Below are 22,060 nucleotides of genomic sequence, written 5' to 3' on the forward strand. Positions count from 1 at the left end.
ACTCCAAGTGCCCAAACAACAACTCCTTCGACAACGACGGCAATGATGATAATCACGATGAAGGAGTGGCACCTGCTCTGGCAACCCCCCAAACGAGCCACCCCCACCCTCATCTCCTCTACATCAACCTCCTCCTAACCCATCTTACCCTAGCACAAGCTCCCAACCACCACCACCCTCTGTCTCGTCCCCTCACAATCCTCCATACCCCCTCACATACCCACTCCGCCTCCATCACCAACACTCCCTTCACCCCCCACCCTAAATCTCCATTTGGGCCTCCCCCTTCACCTAAAAGACATACCTTTGACATCGACAAGGCCCCCACCTCTCTTCACCACAACCCCCTCCACCATACCTTCTATGTCGATAACCCCTCCCCCCTCATAGCAACCTCACCTCCGCATCCCTTCCCCCACACCTCTAGAGGAAGGCAAAATCCTCCCATTTCCACCGCAAGAGAATGAAGAGGTGGACCGCCCACCAACTCCCCTCAACTGGCATGATTCCTTGTGGATTGCACGGAGTTCGAGGCGACAATCAACATCCTGCTCGGTCGACAACTCCAAGAAGCCCCCATCATCAAGGTGACCAACCGTATGGACAGCCATGTCCTTTGAAACTACTTGGATGCCAAACACAACACATGGAAATGTCATCACCTCCATCGTCAGCGAGGCAATTACCACCAGTGACCCCCCTCCACTGCTCACCCCATCATGTTCAAAATTATGGGCGAGCAGTTTACCTGGCCCTTTCTTCTCAAGCCCTTTATTTTTGGGACCAGTACTACAAGGTGCCACGACAACTCTGGATCGATCCCGCCTATCTGTCCATCCACCGACGTTGGTCTTGGGACTTCTTCCACAAAGACCAAGCAAAGAACCCTAAACTTCGCTACAATTTTCCATGGTTCCCCCCACCCATCCCAAAGCCCCTGCACCGAGGCCACCATGCTCAACAAGATCCACGCTTTCATCAACAGATATGATCAAGAGCCCGATCCATCCATAGTGGCTACCATCCGCTTCTTCCACCTCATCATTACACTATTAGAAGCTTTCGCGGACTAGAACCACTACCACTAGGGCAACCAAGGCCTTGCCTTTGACCTTAACAAAGGCCCCACTCTGAAACAACTATTTAACTACTACAAGCGCATCCAATGGATGCCCGCCTGCACCTAAAGACATGATGCCACTTTTTGGACAAGCTACAAGGTCTTCCACGATCCCCCCCACATCCCAAGTCGTGGCTCACGCACCTACTCCATCTACTATCGCTAAGCCCTCTCGCCAGCTCTGAGGATGAATCTGAATAAGGGAGGGGGGTATGTTAATCACACTGATTAATATCAATTTTTCAAGCATGGTTACGCTTCTTGTAATCCATTTTTATGTAACCGCGCTAAGCGCTTAATGAAAAATATATATGGGATGATCGAGCTTATGACTTGTGTAATGCCAGTCTCCCAAGAATGAGCCTAGATGTAGATAGAGCTATAAAGCCAATTTTGGGCCCTCAATTGTAAATGGGCGACCGGACATTGTAAAAAGTGAGCTCATTTATATAAGTGATTTATAAAATATGAAAAGGGACAATCCCATTATCACAATTGAGTCTTGCCTTCTCTCTCACACACACTCTCTTGTGGCTATGGTGGTAAGCTTGTATTGGTGAATGCTTGCTTCCTTGATTGTGGTGTGTGCATGGAGTGGATGATCCTTGTCTTGTCTTCTCTTCTCTATTCCCCCTTCTTCTCTCCTTCTCAAGATCCCTCTTGCATACACATTGGCATTGAGTTTAGGTAAATCTCTCCATATCTCCCTTCCTCTTTGCTCACTACCTAGCTTGTGGATCTCCATTTGAGTGACACAAGTGGAGGCGGAGTGAGTCCCTAGCGGCCTCACATCGGGGAGTTAACCCTCATTAGGGTTGGCTAAGTGCTAGTCTCCAAACCGACCCTTGCATGGCATCTTTCTCTTCTTCTCTCCTCTCGTGTAAGGTAGTATGTTGACTTGGTTAACAAATAAGGCTATGAGAGATTACATCTCACGTCTAAAATACCTAAACTCAATGTGTAAGCCTAGGGAGAGGTCGACAAATGAGCAATTGCTACCATAGAATAGTAAGGGATACAAAGATGCATGACTTTTGCTGTTGGCCAAGCTAGCATTTGTTTGATTATTGTTGCAAGCTAGCATGCTTGAGTTATCACCACCTAATGACACTAAATTTGTCACTAAAGTAGCTATGTTGCATGCGTCACACCAAACGAACACGACAAGCTTAGAGAGATGAATCAAGGATATGACTTTAGATAAGCTAAGCACTGTGCTTCTAGAGAAGATAAAACTAAAAGAGGTAAGGGATATACCCACAAACAAACATCTATATCCCCGAACGAGAGTTGGTATATGGTGCTCAATATATCAATAAAATCACACAAGCATGGAAGTGTCCTTAGTCTAGGCCTCACCCGTTAATGTACTACATGCATTGTATACGCCTTGGGAACCATGATACGAGTATGTGTAGGTACCCATGTAAGACACAACTACAAGTATCTCAAGTGCCTCAGTTGGCCTTCAGCATGGCAATAATCAGCTTTACCTGCCCACCTAAGCAAGGACATGCATCAGGGGAAAATTTGTCAAATGTGCATAACTAGATAAGGGGCATGAATTGAGTACCGAAAATTGCCTATACCACCACCTATCCTACCACCATAATGAGCAGCACCTCACATAACTTCATTTAATCAAATGATCATTCAAAGGAAGGAGAATATACATGGGAGCCTTGGCCAGCCATGGAAGATATAAATGACAATTGGGAGGTAGCCCCATAGTATTTTCTAATGCAAGGTAACATGTCAATGCTAGTGTTCCAAGCTACATGGAAGGGTCAGGAGATTAATGCCACAACAAGGAGAGCCCCATTACAATTATATCACCACTAAGTGTCCTCACAAGGCTAATGCAATGGGTCCGTAACTATCCAAGCTAACACACACCCAAGATTGAGTTGTTTAACATGCCGAATTGACCATCTAATCAAAGATTATTTTTTAAAGACACTCGAGCCTTCCACATCCACTAATCCAACCATGGGACTCCAAATGATTGGGATGCAATCAACCACTAGCTAAATCTTTTAATGTGTATGATGGGAAGGATAAGAAGAGAAAAGAAGGTGGAATGAGGAGACTTTGTAGTGGTGGCTATTCAGGATGGTTCAGATGAGGGGGAACAATCGATACTGCTACTATCACCACTGAGTCAAATCAGGAAATTCTACCAACAAGGAAAAAAGAAGAGGTGATGCAGGAAAGGGCTGAACCAGTTAAGGAACCCCAAACACCAAATGCTCATAAAGAGATCAAAAAGCTAGAGGTTACACAAGCCCTAGTCCAAGAAAGCCAAAAAAAGGTTTGAGGAATGACTGTAAGGTAGTAGGGCTATCTACCTTGGGCAAAACACCACAAGGAAAGCCAAATAGTGGAATGTGCCAGAGCTTGTATGAGAACACAATGAGGGTGAGACCGACTGAGAAGAAGGAGGAAAGAATGACCTATTCTCAAGGATTTTTATGAAGAACAAGGATATCCTCTATATGACTTAGAAAATCCTAATTCTAGAATCATGCATTAATGATGTTGGTGGTCGAGATCGAGTGCTTAGAGAGATGTGAGTAGCTAATTAAGCACCCGGGGGGAGATATCCCATGTTCAAGTCCAAATGTCAATCCACCTACCACCTCCATTAAGGGGGGTGGGTGAAGTATTTGTAAACCTCATATCTGACCACCTTCTAGTAGCCTAAGAATATGGCACCAATGGAGGGTGTTGAGAAATGTGGTGCCATTGAGCACAAGAGTTGGTAGGGAGTGAGTATGAGTAGCCCAACAGAAGTACAAGCCTAGTAAGTAGCCACACAATCAAACAAAGGATTGTCCCATAGGTCAGACCAAGCAAATTCATGTACCTAACCATATAAAAAGGTTCATTTTTCAAGCAATGAAATATGAAGCAAGCTCTCAAGCCTCTAATAAGTACAAGTCTCAATCTTGTAACCTAATTGTGCTTGAATCCTCTACTTAATTAGTTTAGTAGTTAATCATCATGTTTATACTTAGGTATCACCCACCTTAGCTTAGCACTAATCACATTATAATTAATGTAGGATTATTGCACCATCACCATACCTATGCACATAACCGCGATACCCATATTTCTCAACAAAAACACTTGTCAAGACATGTTCACATAAGAACTTGCTACAGATTCTATGGGCTGGCTAATTCAATGGATAGAGCAAGAATTGTTGTGTTCCATAGAAGAACTGCAAATGTTCCACCAACACACCCCTTCTACATGAAGAGCTTCATCCATATATGCTTGGGCCTATCCTATGGAGCATCAAGCCAGTAAATCATGATAATCCTACAGAACATGCCCTAGAGGACTAACTTGCTAACAAACTAACAATACTAATACCCCTCTTAATCATGTCGTATAACATTTGCTCAAAACCTCGAATTATCCACCATGGCCATGATTCTGCATAATCATGTCGTATAACATTTGCTCAAAGCCATCCTAGAAGTTTAAAATCACTCCTACATTACATCACCCATGATCCAATCTAGACCTTTACATGGTCATAACCCCACAATCCTGTCATCGTGATTCTGGTTGAATCACGACTGAGATTTTTACACCTACAGAATCACACCACAGAATATGCCAAAACTAATCTTTTATGAGCCCTAGGAATGGATAGTGACTAGAAAGGATGGGATCACATGCTTTTTAATCTTCTCACCTAACGTGATTGTACCATTGTTGACGGCCATCGACCATTGTTAACATGATCATGCCAACGAATCATGGCACACATTCCAAGACCAGTAATATGATGCCACATGTCACATGCATTTAACATCTCCCTTGACTATAAATATGTAGGTAAGCTTCTCTTTACATTGTTTTCTCTATTTTTTGAGTTTCATCTTCGATTTTGATTGTGCCTACGCTTGTGTTGCATGTTGTCTACACATCATCTCAGTACCCCGGCTAGAGCTTTTCATTGGATAGGATGTCATGTCCCTTATTCCTTTTCTTATTTACTGTTAATTGATTCCTATAAATGTTGTTAAATGGGTAAGCCATAAGGTTTATCATGCGCAATTATCTTTCTTTTCATCTTCTATTTCAACACCTCTCCTTCCATAAATGCACACATGAATCGTGGTTTTCCATAAACCTCTCTAAATACTCTTCTCACCCCTCCATCTAAAATATTCAATCCGCTGCATAATCATGCCTCCATATAATGTAGCTGCATAATCATGGTCCACTAACCAAACACAAATTAACCCTTCCTAGTAGTGACATTCAAGTTGCCAATGGCACTTATTCACAATCCTAAAATCAATGTGTAACCGTGATTCAACAGTCTGCGAAATCATGGTGCGTGTTTGTTGTGTCGTCAATCACAGTGTCATGTCACCAAATCATGCCCCTCAATCACAGTACCACATCACTAATCACGCCACTCAATCATGGTGTCATGTCACCAATCACATCGTGATTTGCCACATCACCAATCACACCCCAACTTCCATGTCACCAATCATAGTTGCTTAATCATGAGCGTGATTGCCATGTCATCTCTACACAATCACATCATCGCCGTGATTGTGATTACACAATCACAATTTTTTTTTAATACACATATCCAATACTTCACCCATGATCCTTCCCTAGTGTTCTGTTACCAAAATAGATTAAAATCATGGAAGCTATTAGACTCTGATTCTACAATTTGTTGAATCATGGCCCTGATTGTGAAAACAGAGAGTTGTAGTTCATATCTCCCTCCTCTCACAGCTTTGTGCTAACAAATCATTCTAACATGTAACTCTAACACAAGGGACCATAAAATATTCTCTGTTTCAGCACATGGCAGGCATAGATCCCAACCCAAATCCATTGTACAAAGACCTAGGGTCACCCGATTCCTTGGGAGGGGATGATAGAACCCTTAAAAGGGGGTCTAAGGGAAAGGCAAAGTAGGTCCACCAACAAAAACCAAGCTATCTCCGACTACTCATGGACCAGTGCCACGACGCCATTCTCAACCACACTAAGATGGTGGACAACAAAAAGGTCTACTTTGAGTATCATTCACCCTAACACATGCAATTGGTAATTGACACTGAGGTAAAGGAGAACCTTGTAGAGGTCATGCAATGTAGGGTCAACACAAAGCTCTGTGCCAAGTTTCTAGCCTCGTATCAATAGGGCACAAAGAGGGGCATGGTCCCACAGTGTGAATGGATCTAAGAAGCCCATTTTGATCATTGAAAAGCTTATTAGGGATGCCCTCTAATTTCCTATCCACACCCTTGAAAAGATGCAGGGAAGAAGAGAGCTTGAACTCTTGCAAGCACAGACACACACTCACAAATTCTAGAAGAGAACCCACAAGATGAGAGGCTGAAAATTTTTCTGCTACTTCTTCACAACAAAAAGGGTTCTAACAAAAGATAAGGAAAAATACAACATAAGTACTAAAGTATTATGTACATGCGGTCCATAATGTGAACATGCTAAGTGGAGTGGGTAGGTGTAGACTAGTCAATGTAGTCTACATGCTAAGTGGAGCGGATAGGTGTAGACTAGTCGGTGTAGTCTAGTTGTAGAATCTCTAGCAAAGAAATGTTGGTGCCAGCTATCAAACCTGCAAAGTGATGTAAATGTTGAACAGTCATGCAAGCACCTCATCATGTTGAGCGTGACACCTTAACACTCCCCCTCAAGCTCAACTCTAGCTCATGAACTCCAATCATATCTCAAACCCGCAAGTGATGTAAATGTTGAACAGTCATGCAAGCGCCTCATCATGTTGAGCGTGACACCTTAACACTGCCCCTCAAGCTCAACTCTAGCTCATGAACTCCAATCATATCTCAAAATATGTGGAGCTTCCCAACTCCCAAGGCCTTCGTGAAGATGTCAGCGACTTGATCCTGTGTGCTAATGTTGGCCAAGACGATGTCGCCTACCAAGACTCTTTCCTTGATGAAGTGGTAGTGTACCTCAATGTGTTTCGTCCGCACATGGAAAACTGGGTTCCTGGCCAACTGTATACTGCTAAGATTCTCACAATATATGACAAACTTTCTCTCCACATGCAATCCCAAATGAGCAAGTAGCTTGCGTAATCAAGCTACCTCACATGCTGCCACGTAGGCTTCTTTGTACTCTACCTCTGTACACTCGACAAGGCAACTATGGGCTGCTTTTTGCTACTCCATGTCATAACAGCACTCCCCCATGAAAACATAAATTCATTGGTAGATCTCTTGTCTGAGATGCTACATGCCCGATTTGCATATGTGTACCCATATAGATCCAATATGGTACACCTGCTACATAAAACAATGCATAATCAACAGTGGCCCTCAAATATTGAAGTGTGCATCGCACACTGTCAAGATGTGGTTTGCGCGAAACTTGCATAAATTGGCTCTCTAAGCCAATAGTGTAACTCAAATATGGCCTGTTGATTGCGACATAGATCAAAATCCCCAGAATCTTCCTATACATAGTGGGGTCCTCTAACACATAACCTGAATCCGCACACTGAGCTTGCCATTTTGATCTAATGGCATCGAGATTGGCTTGACCTCAATACCCAAAAAGTAGCATAGATCTCCCAAATCCTTCATGTCAAACTTCCTTTTGAGATGACTTTTCACATGCTCAATCTCTTCCAAGTTGTCACCCCCAACAATAAGATCATCTACATAGATGGTGACGATCACAATACCCTTATCAGTCTTGCGCACATACAAAGAGCGATCTACATCCGCCATATGAAAAATAAGAGAGTGACAAGATACTCAACAATCTTGTCATCCCATGCTCGTGGAGCTTGCTTCAGTCCATACAAGGCCTTACAAAGCTTACATACATACTTTAGGTGACTTGTATCCTCAAAATCATAGGTGGGTTGATCCATATACACTTCTTTTTGCAAGTAACCATACAAGAACGCATTTTTTACATCCATGTAAAAAAACAGCCTTTAGTTGCAGCCAATGCAATCACAGCTCTCACAGTTGCCATCTTTGCAGCCGGGGCAAACCTCTCCTCATAATCAATCCCATGTGTCTACCAATCTAAATTCTCAACAGCTTCTTCAAAACATGTGGGTTCAACATCTTGCACAACTTTAGCCATACATGCATAATGATGATTAACATAACCATCATATGTCAACCTATCAAATAGGTTTTCTAAATCTCCTCGACTTGCATTGTCCATGATCACTACCTAGCATTTTTGTAGCTTCTCTTGTGTTTCTTACACTAGGTGTTCTAATAGCTGGAATCCCAAGCTCATCATCAAGGCTCTGCTCCGAGCCACTAGAATCTGCATCAACATAAGAATGCCTTGCAGAAATGTTGGGCATACCAAGAGGCTCACCAACCTTCTCTTTACCTTTCCATGATGTACCAATTGCATTTTCAAGATTGGTATTTTGACGCAGCCTGCCACTCCATGGTCTATCAACAAACCCAACACAAGAGGACTCTCCAGATCCACTCAATGACTATGATTTGCTGACTTTCATTCTATGCAATCACATTTCCAGTTACATCAACCCCAACAACATCTTTTGCAACAGCATACTAGCTACTCATTTCATCAAACACATCATCTCTACTTACCTTCAACTCACGTGTGGTAGGGTTATAGCATCTATATCTCTTTGCTCAAGGGAGTATCTAATAAACACACATTTTTCAGCCTTTGGATCCAACTTCGTATGCAACTCATCTACATGCATATAGGAAATACATCTAAAAACTTTCAAGTGAGGCAAATCAGGTTTCTTGCTCCAGTAAACTTCTCCTCTAGTGTTACATCATGTATGGCTGTAGTAGGAGTCATGTTCATGATATAAACTGATGTAGAAATAGCTTCAGCCTAATAGCTATGTCGCATATTCTTCTATGTCATCAATGCTCGTGATATCTCTTCAATGTGCCTGTTTTTTCGCTCAACAACTCCATTTTGATGGGAGAGTGTATCTACATGTAAACTGTCTCTGAATGCCATTCTTTCGTAAGAAATCAGAGAACTCATTTGGAGAAGTTCTCTCCCCCTCCATCTGACCTTAGGCACTTCACATGCTTCCCATCTGACCTTAGGCACTTCACATGCTTCCCTGTCTGCTTTTCAGCCATCTCTTTAGTTTGCATAGACTTCATTCTTTGCATATTTACATGCCCAATTCTCTTATGCCAAATGTATGTATCTGTAACAACTCCTGATCCATTTGCAAACATTCAGCACTCACTTCAGGCATATTTACATTCAATGTAAACATTATGCCCACTCTATTGCCTTTTGCAAACCAAGGTTAAAGTCTTCTACATAATAACCATCAAGGTTAAACCGCACTTTCAAAACCTGCTCAATCATTTGGCCAACAGAAACCAAATTCTTTGTAATGTTCAAAACATGAAGCACATTTGCAACGTACTTCACCTTACCATCCTACATAGACAATGGCACATCTCCAACATGGGCAATTTGATAAGCAGTATCATCCCCCTATTTCAACAAAATTTGGCTTTTCAGGATATTTTATATCCTTGAACCACTCGCCATGACTGCTCATATGGTTTGAAGCACTAAATCCACATATCTTACATCATCATTTCATGTGGATACATCATTTTTCGACATAGCATTAAGCACATGTCGCAATAACAAACAACCTTTCATTGTCCTCATTACTTTGACTAGAGGATGCATAATTATTTTCCTGCACTTTTCCACTTCTCATGTCATTTTGCTTCTTATAGTAATCTACCTGCACATGCCTAGATTTGCCTGCACATGTCATTTTTGCTTCTCATAGTAATCTACCTGCACATGCCTAGATTTGCCATAGTAAAAATAGCCTCGTGTATCATTTTGCTGCCTTTGCCAATTTTCACGACCTCTTTAACTCCCCTTGTCTCTAAATTGGCCTCTTCCACCTGTGTGTTGTTGTTGTGATTCATGGGACTGTTGTTGCCGACCATAATTTTGATTACCTGGTCGGCCACCACCTTGGCCACTGCATCAGCCTCTACCTCATCCTCTACTTGCACTTGTGTAGAAGGTATGTTGCTCTGAACTTCCTTTGTTTATGAAGATTGGTCTTCACCCAAACTCTTTTCTTCAATGATGACACCAAATATGTAAAGTTGGGAATGTTCTCTTGAGTCTGAAAAGACGTCTTGAATGCCTTGTATTGTGGCTCGAGACCACGTAAACATACTTACACCTTATCATCATCATCAACAAAAACATCAATATATGCAAGGGATTCCATAATGCCCTTGATCTTCAAGCATAATCATTCACATACATGTTTTTCTTCTCCACAGTATGAAGCTCATTCTTCAATTGAATCTTTCGTGCCTTGGTGTTAGTTTCATACAACTTCACCATGGTGTCCCATGCCTCCTTGGGTGACGTAGCATCCTGTATATGCCCAATCATAGTGTCTTGTATACTAATAGAAAGCCAATACATGACTTTTCTTACTCCTTGATTCCAATCCTTGTATTCTTTTACATCTACAGTAGTTGGATTAATCTCCGGTATCTTTGGTGCCTTCTCATGTTCACCTTCAATGTAGTTGGATTAATCTCCGATATCTTTGGTGCCTTCTCATGTTCACCTTCAATGTAGTCCCAATATCCTTTTCCCATTAGGAAATTTGTTAATCTAAAACTCCAAGCATGGAATTTGCTCTTGTCAAGGTTTTCTACAACAATCTAGTTAATTCCATCATTCTACAACAATCTAGTTAATTCCATCATTCTACAACAGTCTAGTTAATTCCATCATTCTACATCTTGTCTGCAACACCAACTCACCAAAAATAGCATTTTGCTTGACCTGCACAGCAGCGATACCATACTGCACCCAAACTATCACAACCAGTGATCTCAATTCGCATACATACACCCAATGGCAACTATAAGACCTCTTTGCAATACACACAATGCTGCACAACCAATTTTCCTTTTTTTTGCAATTCCAAAAACAAAAATCTACTAAGAATCGAAACTTACATACAGTGCACGCAAATGCGAATTGAAAAACGGAGGTCAAGACGTGCCCAAAATGTGTTTTCGATATGAAAAATGACGTCCAAAGGACAATATAGTTGCCTTGCAGCTGTGCTCCCGCAGACAGCTCCTCAATCAGAGTTCGTTTGCCAATGCCTCCCAAAAGCTCCCGACAAGGGTGTAGCAGCCAACACAAAGTGGAAAGAGTAGACGAAGCTCTTACCCTCGTAACGCTTCTTGTGTTTGTCTTGCTTGCCACTCAACTCTCAGACTCTAATACCATGAAAAGATGCAGAGAGGAAGAGAGCTTGAGCTCTTGCAAGCACACACACACACACTCTCCCGAACCCTAGAAGAGAACACACAAGATGAGAGGCTGAAAAGTGTTCTACTTCTTCACAACAAAAAGGGTTCTAACAAACGATAAGAAAAAATACAACATAAGTACTAAAGTACTATGTACATGCGGTCCATAATGTGAACACGCTACTAGTCAGTGTAGTCCAACTATAGAATCTCTAACAAAGATATGTCGGTGCCAACTACCAAACCCACCAGTGATGTAAATGTCGAACAGTCACGCAAGCGCCTCGTGAGTGTCAGCTCATGTTGAGTTTGACATCTCAACAAACCTTTCTCCAAAAAACTAGATTTCTTCAACATATGCCCATGCCATAAGGGCAACAAGAATAGTGCTGAGGTCACTGCCCTCAAAGATCCCAAGCTAAAGAAGGCCTATAGGGTTGCCTTCGTAATCATGCAAGTGAAGCCCGCAAATAGGTATAATAGAGTGGATATACACAAGGTTTACCAACTACACAAGGGTGAGCAAAACGATTGGGCAAGCATGCTCCACAAGGATTTCACACATTACCTTAGCAAACATGGCAACAAGTGGTGAATCCCTATATCCTTACATAAGTGTTGAGCCATGCTACGAGGATTCCATTGCCGAAAGGTCAACCCAAAGAGCATACACTAAATTAGGCAACAATAAGAAGAGAACTTGTCGGAGAATACATTGGTCATAGCAGAGACCAAGAATTTGGTGGCACAGCTTGGCTTAAGCTCTCCAAAATAGGCTACAAAGAAAAGAATAAAGATCACTCCTAACATACCCCTTTTGATTTCCAACTAAGAGAGACGTTCCATCTTGTTCCTTTGATTTTCCCACTAACACTCTCAACCCCAAGAAACCACTAGACTTCCCATATTCTTCCTTCGATTTTCCCACTAACACTCTCAACTTAGCTAGAGGTCGAGGCCTCCATCACCATCATAATCATCCTTTCACCCCATACTTGATCTCTCGGCTTCATAAAATATGAGAAAATCATCATGAGCAAGAATCCCCTACTAAAGTCTCATCTAATGTGCCAAGCTCTCTTACAGAACACTCCATTCAACCCCACCACTCCAATCCAAGTAAAAGCCTATGCAATAAGGACCCTATAGTGGGAGACAGGTTGGAGGCAAGAGAGCTGGGGAAAATGGATCACATAGAATCATTATGATCCAATTTAGCAAAAGGATCAAGGCTTGCCAACCTGTGGTGGTTGGTTGACTTACTCGAGATATAAATCATCACATTCATGATCGCCCACACCTACAAATGGTGGCAGCACAAGCATTCATCAAGTCACGGGATGGGTATGAAGAGATACTTGATGATTCCGCCGGCCAAGTTGTGATCAACAACTTTGGTATCCAACTAGCTTGGAGATTACCCTTCAGCACAACCTCTTTAATATTCTAAACAACTAAAGACAGTTCATGCTTACTACCGTCCATGCATGGCAATCAATCCCTAATCTCGCTTTAGTAGCTACTGTCGAGTTCTTCATGCTAATCATTCTTCTTATTGAAATTCAAGAAAGAAATCATGTACTACTATCATCGGCTGCACTGCGTGCCATTGTACATGCACACCACCTTTGAAGACATCATTGATACTAACTTCTAGATGTCACTATACTTTCTTCACTAAACCCTTCATGTCCTCTAGACAAGGAAAAGCTGCTATAAAGAATATTTGGGGCAACAGGCCCTATGGCAATAGATTTCAAGGACAGAATCTCCATCGGGGGTGGGGGGATGTTAACCCCATTTTGGGTTAACTTAGCATCTCTCCATTACATAAGAGAGATAGCACAATAACTATCATGAAAATGTACTATAAATTATGAGAATGGCTAGCAATGCCACAAACTATGTATCTTATAAGCTTTCAGTTCATCTTTCATTAAGTTTTGGGCGCCCAAGTGTGAATAAGGGCTAGTTGTATAAATAACAACATGAAAGACACGATCCCCCTTTTGTTCTCACTGGCTAGGCTATTCAAGAGGACAACCTTCTTGTCATCATTGTCCGATGGAGATATCAAGGTAGTCAGTTGCTAAAATATGAGGCTAAGGGAGTCCGAGTGTTGTTTGAGAGTGTCAAAGACTTTATAGCTCATGCTATACAGTTGCATTTTCAAGAAGAGTTTGGAATTATTTAGGTTTGCACCAAAAATAGCTTGTAGATTATCCCATACCTCTTTGGTAGTTTTGGTCAAGTCAAGATGATGTAGGAGATTATCTAATAAGCCAAGGCCTATTATCACCAATGCACTCTCATTATTTTCCATCCAAGCTCCATGATGAGTGGAATTGCTACGGACTTGCTCAAGCTCTTCGGTGGTAAAAGTCTTCCACACACCTTCATGCATGAGAAGAAGCTGCATCTTTGTTTTTCATAGGGCGAATGTGATGCTAGAGAACTTCTCGATGGAGATGTTGTATTTGCTAATGCCAATCAAAGCCATTGGTTTGCTTTCTACTATAAACTCAATATCCGACAGCTGATTCAAACAGTTGACTAACGGTGGCTGACTCTAACAATTGAGTCAGAGAGCTTATTTTGACTCTTACAAAACTAAATTAGCCAGCTGACTTCGATAACAACTAACTCCGTAGGTCAGAAGATGACATGGCATCAGCAGGTCAGAAGCTAATCTGGCATCAGCAAATCGAAAGCTAACGTGGCATCAGTTGACGTGGATTCGCAGGTCAAAATCGACTAACACGGATTCAAGCGACAGAATTTGAAGGCGAAATCAGTAGTGCATTAACAGTTAGCAGCCTTGATGTGGCACAGACGGTAGGTCGTAGTCGTGGTTGCTTTGCTCTCTCTTGAAGCGGCGGTGGAGAAGCTTGATAGTGTGCATATGTTGGACATGACATCGACGAGGCATAAATAGATGGTCAATGATCGGGTGCCACTAGTGGCAGCTGCATGAGCTTTATGAACTTTGGTGGCGCAAAATGAGGTGGCTCAAACACTAGGAAAATACTCCCTTGTTATATCATCATAGACCTTTGGTCTGGTGTGAATGTATGTCATACTTTTGTGCTTTTTCCTTTTCATTGGATATACTGAACAAGCCATTAATAGGTTAAAAGTCAGAGGAATAACTGCAGGGCCATGGAGAAGGTTTGCTAATGAGATGCAAGGGGTCATTAGGGCTGTAGGGAAGTTAAGAGTTGAGGACAAGAGACAGGAAAGGAGAAACTGGACTAGACAATTGGAATATCTTCAAAAGAAAAGACAAGTGGATTGTCTTACTAAAGAGGAAATCACTGAATTTTTTAGGTGTCAGAATGCTGAAACAAGAGGATGAGATGACTGTTAGAAAGGAAGTGAATTGGATTATAAGGAAAACTTTTAACAATAGTAGAAAGCCTGAAAACTTTATGTTTAAGCTTGTAGGGGGGAAGAATAGTAGTAAAGGAGTAGGGGAGATTTTAGATGATAAAGGGCAAAAGATAGAGGGCATTGGTCTTATTGCAAAGAAATGGGTAGAGTTTGTTGGCTCCACTCTTAGTCTTAAAGAGGACTACTCTCATAAAAGGCATTGGTCTTATTGCAAAGAAATGGGTAGAGTTTGTTGGCTCCACTCTTAGTCTTAAAGGGGACTACTCTCATAAAAGGCTTCAAGCTGAGAATAAGCTTATTGGGATGGTCAATCATAGTGTGGAGGCTGATAAAGCCAGATGGCTAGAGAGAGATGTGGACATTGAGGAGTGTTGGGCGGCACTTTTGAAACTGGGAAGGGAGAAAGCTCATGGGTGGGATGGTTTGATTGTAAGAGTTTTTTATTGCTTTCTGGCCCTCTTTGAAGGACATTATTTGGGAAGTTTGTAACAAGGACTTCAAGACTGGCTGCTTAGATAAAGACTTCAAGGAAGGGCTGATGAAATTGATACCTAAGAAGCAAGTTGCTTGCAATAGGTTTGGGCATTGGAGACCAATCACTTTGTTAACAGTGATATACAAAATTTTAGCCAAGACAACATGGGTTCATCAAAGGGAAGTCAATATATGATAATATATTTGCAACCATGGGTTCATCAAAGGGAGGTCAATATATGATAATATATTTGCAACCATGCTAGGTAGAGATATTGCTCTAAAAACCCAGCAGAAATGTGTCATGCTACAACTAGATTTGGAAAAAGCCTATGATAGAGTGCATTGGTCCTTTGTGGGCTAGAGTGAGGGAGAAGTTAGGTTTTGGACCCAAAATGGCCACTTGTATCTATACTCTCACTTGGGGAAGTTGTGGAGAGTCTACATGTGGGCTTTACCTATTGGAGTGAAACTAGTATAGAAGAACTTCACCAGTGGATGTTGTCCCATATGTAGATTTGCATTAGAAGATGGTAAACATGCTTTTTGGAACTGCCCATCGATCATCAGAGGAGCATGGGGAAAAATAATGAAATGGGTGGAGCATGGTTAAGGGTTTCATACACACTTGGGGAACTAGATTTTAGCAAATGGGTTGCTAATGCTGAGGGAGCAGATGTGCTATTTAGTATAATCAGGGCTTGCTGTCAATGGGAAATCTAGATTTCTAGGAATTGTATTGTGTTCCAGAATGCATTGGATGTTGGTTTGGATGTGACATGAATGATGCATAAGTGTATGTATATGTGTAGATCTGTGATTTGTGTGAACACGATAGAGATTGATGGTCTGGAATTGATGTTACATAGAATGCATAATGGCATCAACTGACTATTGTACTGGCTTGGAACCCCTCTTGCATACTAGGGAAACCTAATTTGTAGTTGAAATGCTGCAGGTCTCTGTGGATGTGAAGCCTAAACAAATGAAGCTTGGTCCCCATACTTTTGTGGCCTTCATAGAGAACCCAGTGGTGGGGACAAGGCCCACTATTAAGATTTGGTCAAGGAAGGGAGATGTTGGAAAAACAGACCCCTAGTGTACCACTGAAGCATTGATGGATGCTTGTATTTTGTTGAATTATCATGTGTCTTGGGAGCAATCCTCTTTTGGAGATGTGGGGGGTAGGGATAGGAAGTTGATACCTGGCCCTATTTTGATGTTTTAGTGATCTTTGCTGATATATATATATATATATAATATTATTGGTCAAAAAATACTTTTGTACTTTTTACTGAATACACACTTCGGGAATAAAAAAGGGGCGATACAAGAGTTTAAAGCTTGATAATTGAAAGGTATAAACCGGTAATTTCCGCCAAACTTGAAAAAATAATAAAAAAAAGAAATATTTAGGTGTGTCCTATTAGGGAGGACGAGGAGAGGAGAACGAAGGAGTAGGAGCAGAGATGGGGTTCAAGGGCGTGAAATTCGACGAGGCGCCGCCAGACGATTTCGATCCGGCGGATCCCTACAAGGACCCGGTGGCGTTTCTGGAGATGCGGGAGCACGTGGTGCGGGAGAAGTGGGTGGCCATCGAGCGTGCCAAGATATTGCGGGAGCGCGTCCAGCAGTGCTACCGCCGGGAGGGCGTGAATCACCTGCAGAACTGCCGCACCGCCGTCCGCCAGTACTTGGAATCTCTCAAGGGCGTCGGCTGGGGGAAGGAGGGCCGACCCGCCTACGCCCACGACCCTGAATCCACCTGGCCCGCTACGCCTCCCCCGCCACCGCCCTCAGCAAGGGCTTCTTAAAATGTACCCTTTTCTGTGTCTGCATCACAAGAAAGGTTGGTGTTCTGGCTTTCCTGTTGAAACAAGCACTCCTGGAGACCCCAAACCTGGCGTCATAAATACTATTGAAGTTTGGAATAATTGTTTTCATGGTTGTCCTGAAATTCAGTTTTTGGGCTTTGCCATTGCGCCTGTGGATGTGCATTGATATGCTAGTAGCATTCAGCAGCACTCAATGTGTGCCCTTATCATTCCGTCATAGCACAAAATATCGAGTGGTTGTACTTGTTTTTCATGAATACATACCTTGTGATATTGGTACCCGTTGATGTATATACCTTAAACATGCTAGCAGTCATACTTTAAACTGACTGTATCTCATCATGGCGTTGTAGCACAAAATGTTGAATGCTTCATGCGGCCAGACATATTTTTGCTGGTCACATTTATGTGCTAATGGTCACTGTTTGATGCACTTTCTTTTCAATATGCCAGTAGTAATCAGCATATTTTAAATGACTGTATTTCATGATGACAAATGCATGCATCTATGTGAACATTATTCTTATGTTCGCAGCCTTGTCATTGTTTTCTGAATAAGGAATAATGCTTGGTATTATAAATGTAAAGAAGAATACTGATTACTTGTAGCTCCCTGCTTAACCTTTTGACTTAAAGCAAACTTACAAATATCACTTTTTCTCCTCATCATGCGTGAGATGGCCTTTGTGACACCTCTCACCTATATACAGGCTGCAGACAGCAGCAAGGCTTCAGAACACAAGCACAGGACAGGTGGGCAGGTGCCCGTCCTATGTGGTAGCCGGCAGCAATAAATGCCAGTATTGGTGCATTGTAACCGCTAATCTCTCTGGGCACTAGAATGCTCAGACCAACGTTTCCCTGCCTGCCCGGCAACTGTTTTGGGAAGCTGTGGGTTTTTTTTTGATCTCTTCATCGATAGGCATATGTGGAGCTTTTGGAAGCCAAGGATGGTGGTCCATATGCAGAGTTTCACAAGTGGCTGGAGTTTAGATCAGGAGTGTGCTCTACATGAGGTAATTTTGCCGGATGTTGGATAGGAGGATATTTTGCAGTCGGAGCAGTCCGTCCGAGGGGGAGGCTTCTTCAAAACCAGAGAATGAGTGTGAAGGAGATGTATGTGTGCCCGTCTCTTGTTTTCTTGGGTTTACACATCTAGGGTGCTTCACGTCACAACTTTGAAGAGAGGAAGTTTTCGGCCAAGTCTCTGTTGGAGTGTGTTCACAATTGTCATCGGCACTAGATGGAGAATCTTTGGCTTTAATGTGGTTGCTTTGGCTTCTGGGTTTGTTTAGGAGGACTCTTCTTACATGTCGTTTGCATTGGGTGGAGTATCTTCAGTGTTTGGTGTCACGGAGACACCACAAGAGGACATATCATCATATTTGTCTTCACCTTGGGAGGATATGCGAGTTGGTATGTCTTACAATGCATATATTTCTTGGAGATTGCATTGACAATAGTCGGAGTTTTTACTTCTATGTATCAATGGATGTATTACTTGGGATCTGTTTGTAATATGCGGATGCTTCGGAGAAGGATCGGTACTTCAAAACTCAGAAATCAGCACTCTTTTTGCGACGGAACTAACGCACAAACTGAAAGGAGATGTGCAGAAAATAGAGAGAGAAGGGGGAGATGGAGAGGACACAGTATTGGGTCCCAATTACCCTCTGTAGGGCCCCCACCACGGATGGTGTATTTGCTTTATTAGAATGATGTAAATCTGAAAACAAATACAAAAACTTGACCTTTTCTTGGCTGGAAAATCCTGCCCTTGACCTTCAGAAGTCCACCCCTTTGCTTGGCAATCTCCTTGGCTTGACTGGCCCTTGATTGGCTTGAGCACTTGGTGAAAACTGAGATGGATTATGGGATTGTGGCTTCCTCTATTTATACTTCCCATCATGAGCAGTCGGCGAGCTGATCAACAGGCAGCCAGCATCATATTCCCACGATTGAGTAAATTCAGCAATAAATGCTCAATTAAATCTCCAAAAATGCTGGAAAAATCCCATAATGTCTGCGCATCTCTTCCTGGCTGGCTGGACATCAGGCGCCTGCTTCTGAAGGGCTGGACACATCTTTCGTCCACAATCCCAGGGCTGGGCAGCCTGTATGGGCTGCTCCATACATGCCCTACAGCCATATAAAGGCTGTAATCTCCTGGAGATTGCCTGATCTGTGCCCTAGGGCTGTCCTACAGCCCCTCCATGGTTGGTGGGTTCAGCCAGGGCCTTCCTGGCCCTCATGGGGGTGGTTCTACACCATTCGCGTGCCCACACTCAGATCCGGGGTAGCCATATGGGCTGGCCCCTTGTCCTAAACCTAATCTACTCAGTGATCTGGCATCCGGTACCAAACCAGATACACAGAACCACTGACATCATTCTAGAGGGAGACTCACAGCGCGGACTGGCACTGTTTCATGTGCAGGACAGTGCACACCTAACCTTGGACTCATGTGCAGGACAATGCACACCTGACCTCGGACGACTGAGATGGATCCCTGGCTGACTCGTCCCGGACTGGGCTCACATGGGACCAGTTCACCATCCTAGGTCCTGCATCTTCTGTACAGAAATGTCTACGTGGCATCCAAGTGCGGGATGCACGTGACATCCCCTTCTGCTTAACTTGACGGAAGCTGCATAGCCTCCAAATAATCCGTCAATAATGCCGGATAGTCTTCGAAAAATTCTTTGTCGAGCCATACCGCTTCATGAGTTTCTCGGTCCTGAAACTTCGTGAGAAACTGTCGTAGTCTTCGGCCTGAGCCATGCTTGAAACGGTGCAGAAGGATCTGTTCTGGAACCATTACTTCTGCTTCATCAATAATGTCTGGTTCCGCTTCGTCTTTGACCTCTGAAGGGGGTGGACCTGCATATGGCTTTAACCAACTGACATGAAATACATCGTACATAGTTCAACTCGAAGGTAGCTTTAACTGCATAGACATCTCATTAATCTTTTTCCGGATGGGAAATGGTCCGAAGCTCCTGAAAGACAACTTTGGGCATCGCTTGCCCACCTGCTTCAATCTTGGCTTCATAATCCGAAGATACACCCAATCCCCTTCCGAAAACTTCATGTCTCTTCGGTCTTTATTGGCCTGTCGAGTGTAGGCCTCTTGTGCTTTAGCCAATCTGTCTTTAACGGACTCTAGGATCTCCTGGTAAGACTCCGTCACTCTGTTCGCCTCCGGTACTGAAGACGAAGTCCTGGTTAACAACGACTGGAAAGGCCTTCCAAACGCTGCCTCATATGGAGTCCTGCCAATAGCTGAAGAAAAAGAGTCATTCAAAACAGCTTGAACTAAAGGCAAAAACGATTCCCACTTACCTTGCTGATCATGGACATAACACTTCAGCACATCAAAGGCCAACTGGTTGTATATCTCTGTTTGGCCATCTGTCTGTGGGTGGAATGCACTGGAAAAATTCAACTTAGTACCAAAATTATCAAACAATGCCCTCCAAAAATGACTGGTAAACTTGGCATCTCGGTCTGACACTATGGTTCTAGGAATCCCGCCAATCGGGTACCAATGCCGAATGAATAGCTGGGCAACATCCTCGGCGGTCACATTGGCCCTGCAAGGAATAAGCATAACAAATTTGCTGAACCTATCAACAATAGTTAAACACTGCGTATTACGCTTACTCGGACTGGGAGGCAGATTTGTGACAAAGTCCATCGAAATGTCCTGGAAAGGACCCTCAAGAATTGGCAAGGGCTGTAACAACCCTATCTTCTTTCCACGAGGAGCTTTCACCTTTTGACAAATGTCACAGCGTTGTACATATGTAAACACATCACGCCTCATCTTTGGCCAATAGTATTGCCGTTCTAATTTCTCCAGAGTCGAATTCATGCCCCTATGACCACTTGTAATGGCGTCATGGGCATCATGGAGAAGAGCTGCCCGGAATGATTTCATGACACAGTCGGCCTTTGTAGAAAAGCCAACCATCGCGTATCAGAAAATGGCATGGTCCTGTGGCATCCAATGCCTGTTCCCACTGTGTACGGAATTCCTCGGAATTTGCGTACGCGTGCTTCATGTCTTCTAGTCCTGTACCAACAAGGTCAAGTACTCAATCATACCACCGAACTGCTGGAATATCTGACTCCAGCGGTGTTGTCGATCACTCCATTGTGCACTTGGCATCTTCTGAATCCAGCGCAATGCGTGATGGTCAGTGCGAACCTCGAAGTCACGGCCATACAGGAAATGTTTCCAATGTTTCAAGGCCTGTATAACTGCTAGGAGTTCACGATCATAGACTGAGTAGTTCTTTTCGGCGGGCAGTAACTTACGAGACATGTAAGCTACCGGATGACCATTCTGTTGCAATACACCTCCAATTGCGATGTGCATCGGTGATCACTTGAAATGGTTCGTCCCACGAGGCAAGGGCTAAACAAGGCGCTTCTGATAAAGCCACCTTGAGGTTCTGGAATGCCTCCAACGCTCGTGGAGTCATTCGAATCTTTTGCCTTCTTGTTTTCACTCCCTTTAGCAGATCGGTGAGGTTTGCCGAGAGATCAGAAAACTTGTCAATGTGGTGGGAATATGCCTGGCATATACCCACAAATGATCTAATGTCATAAGCGGTTTGAAGTACTTCCCAGTTAACAATCTCGGCCACTTTAGCCGGATCAAGTCGAATGCCTTCAACACTAATTATATATCCCAAGTAATGTACCTGGAACAGATAAAATTCTGACTTCTTTTCATTGACATAGAGCTCGTTGCTTTCTAGCAACTTAAGGACTTTCTCCACATCAATGTCATGCTGCTCAACTGTAGCTGAAAATATGAGTATGTCGTCCAGAAATATGAACAGACACTCTCCAATCAACTCCCGGAAAATACGCATCATCATGCGGTTAAATGTAGCTGGGGC

General features: G+C 43.0%; 1 protein-coding gene across 1 annotated transcript; it reads left to right on the top strand.

Annotated features, from left to right (window-relative positions):
* The first annotated feature begins 16,709 nt into the window (after positions 1 to 16,709).
* Positions 16,710 to 17,565, top strand: LOC147624735 (NADH dehydrogenase [ubiquinone] 1 beta subcomplex subunit 10-B-like). The gene has a single exon (XM_086819768.1). It carries the CDS (start codon positions 16,785 to 16,787, stop codon positions 17,127 to 17,129), a length of 345 nt encoding a protein of 114 aa, XP_086675894.1. The 5' UTR covers positions 16,710 to 16,784; the 3' UTR covers positions 17,130 to 17,565.
* Positions 17,566 to 22,060: the final 4,495 nt, after the last annotated feature.

Source organism: Cibotium barometz, chromosome 25, assembly GCF_041138505.1.
Source record: "Cibotium barometz isolate CiBa-2024 chromosome 25, ASM4113850v1, whole genome shotgun sequence".
Classification (NCBI taxonomy): Eukaryota; Viridiplantae; Streptophyta; class Polypodiopsida; order Cyatheales; family Cibotiaceae; genus Cibotium; species Cibotium barometz.

Coding starts and splice junctions, on each gene's coding strand:
- LOC147624735 (XM_086819768.1), top strand. CDS start 16,785: ATGGGGTTCAAGGGCGTGAAATTCGACGAGGCGCCGCCAGACGATTTC.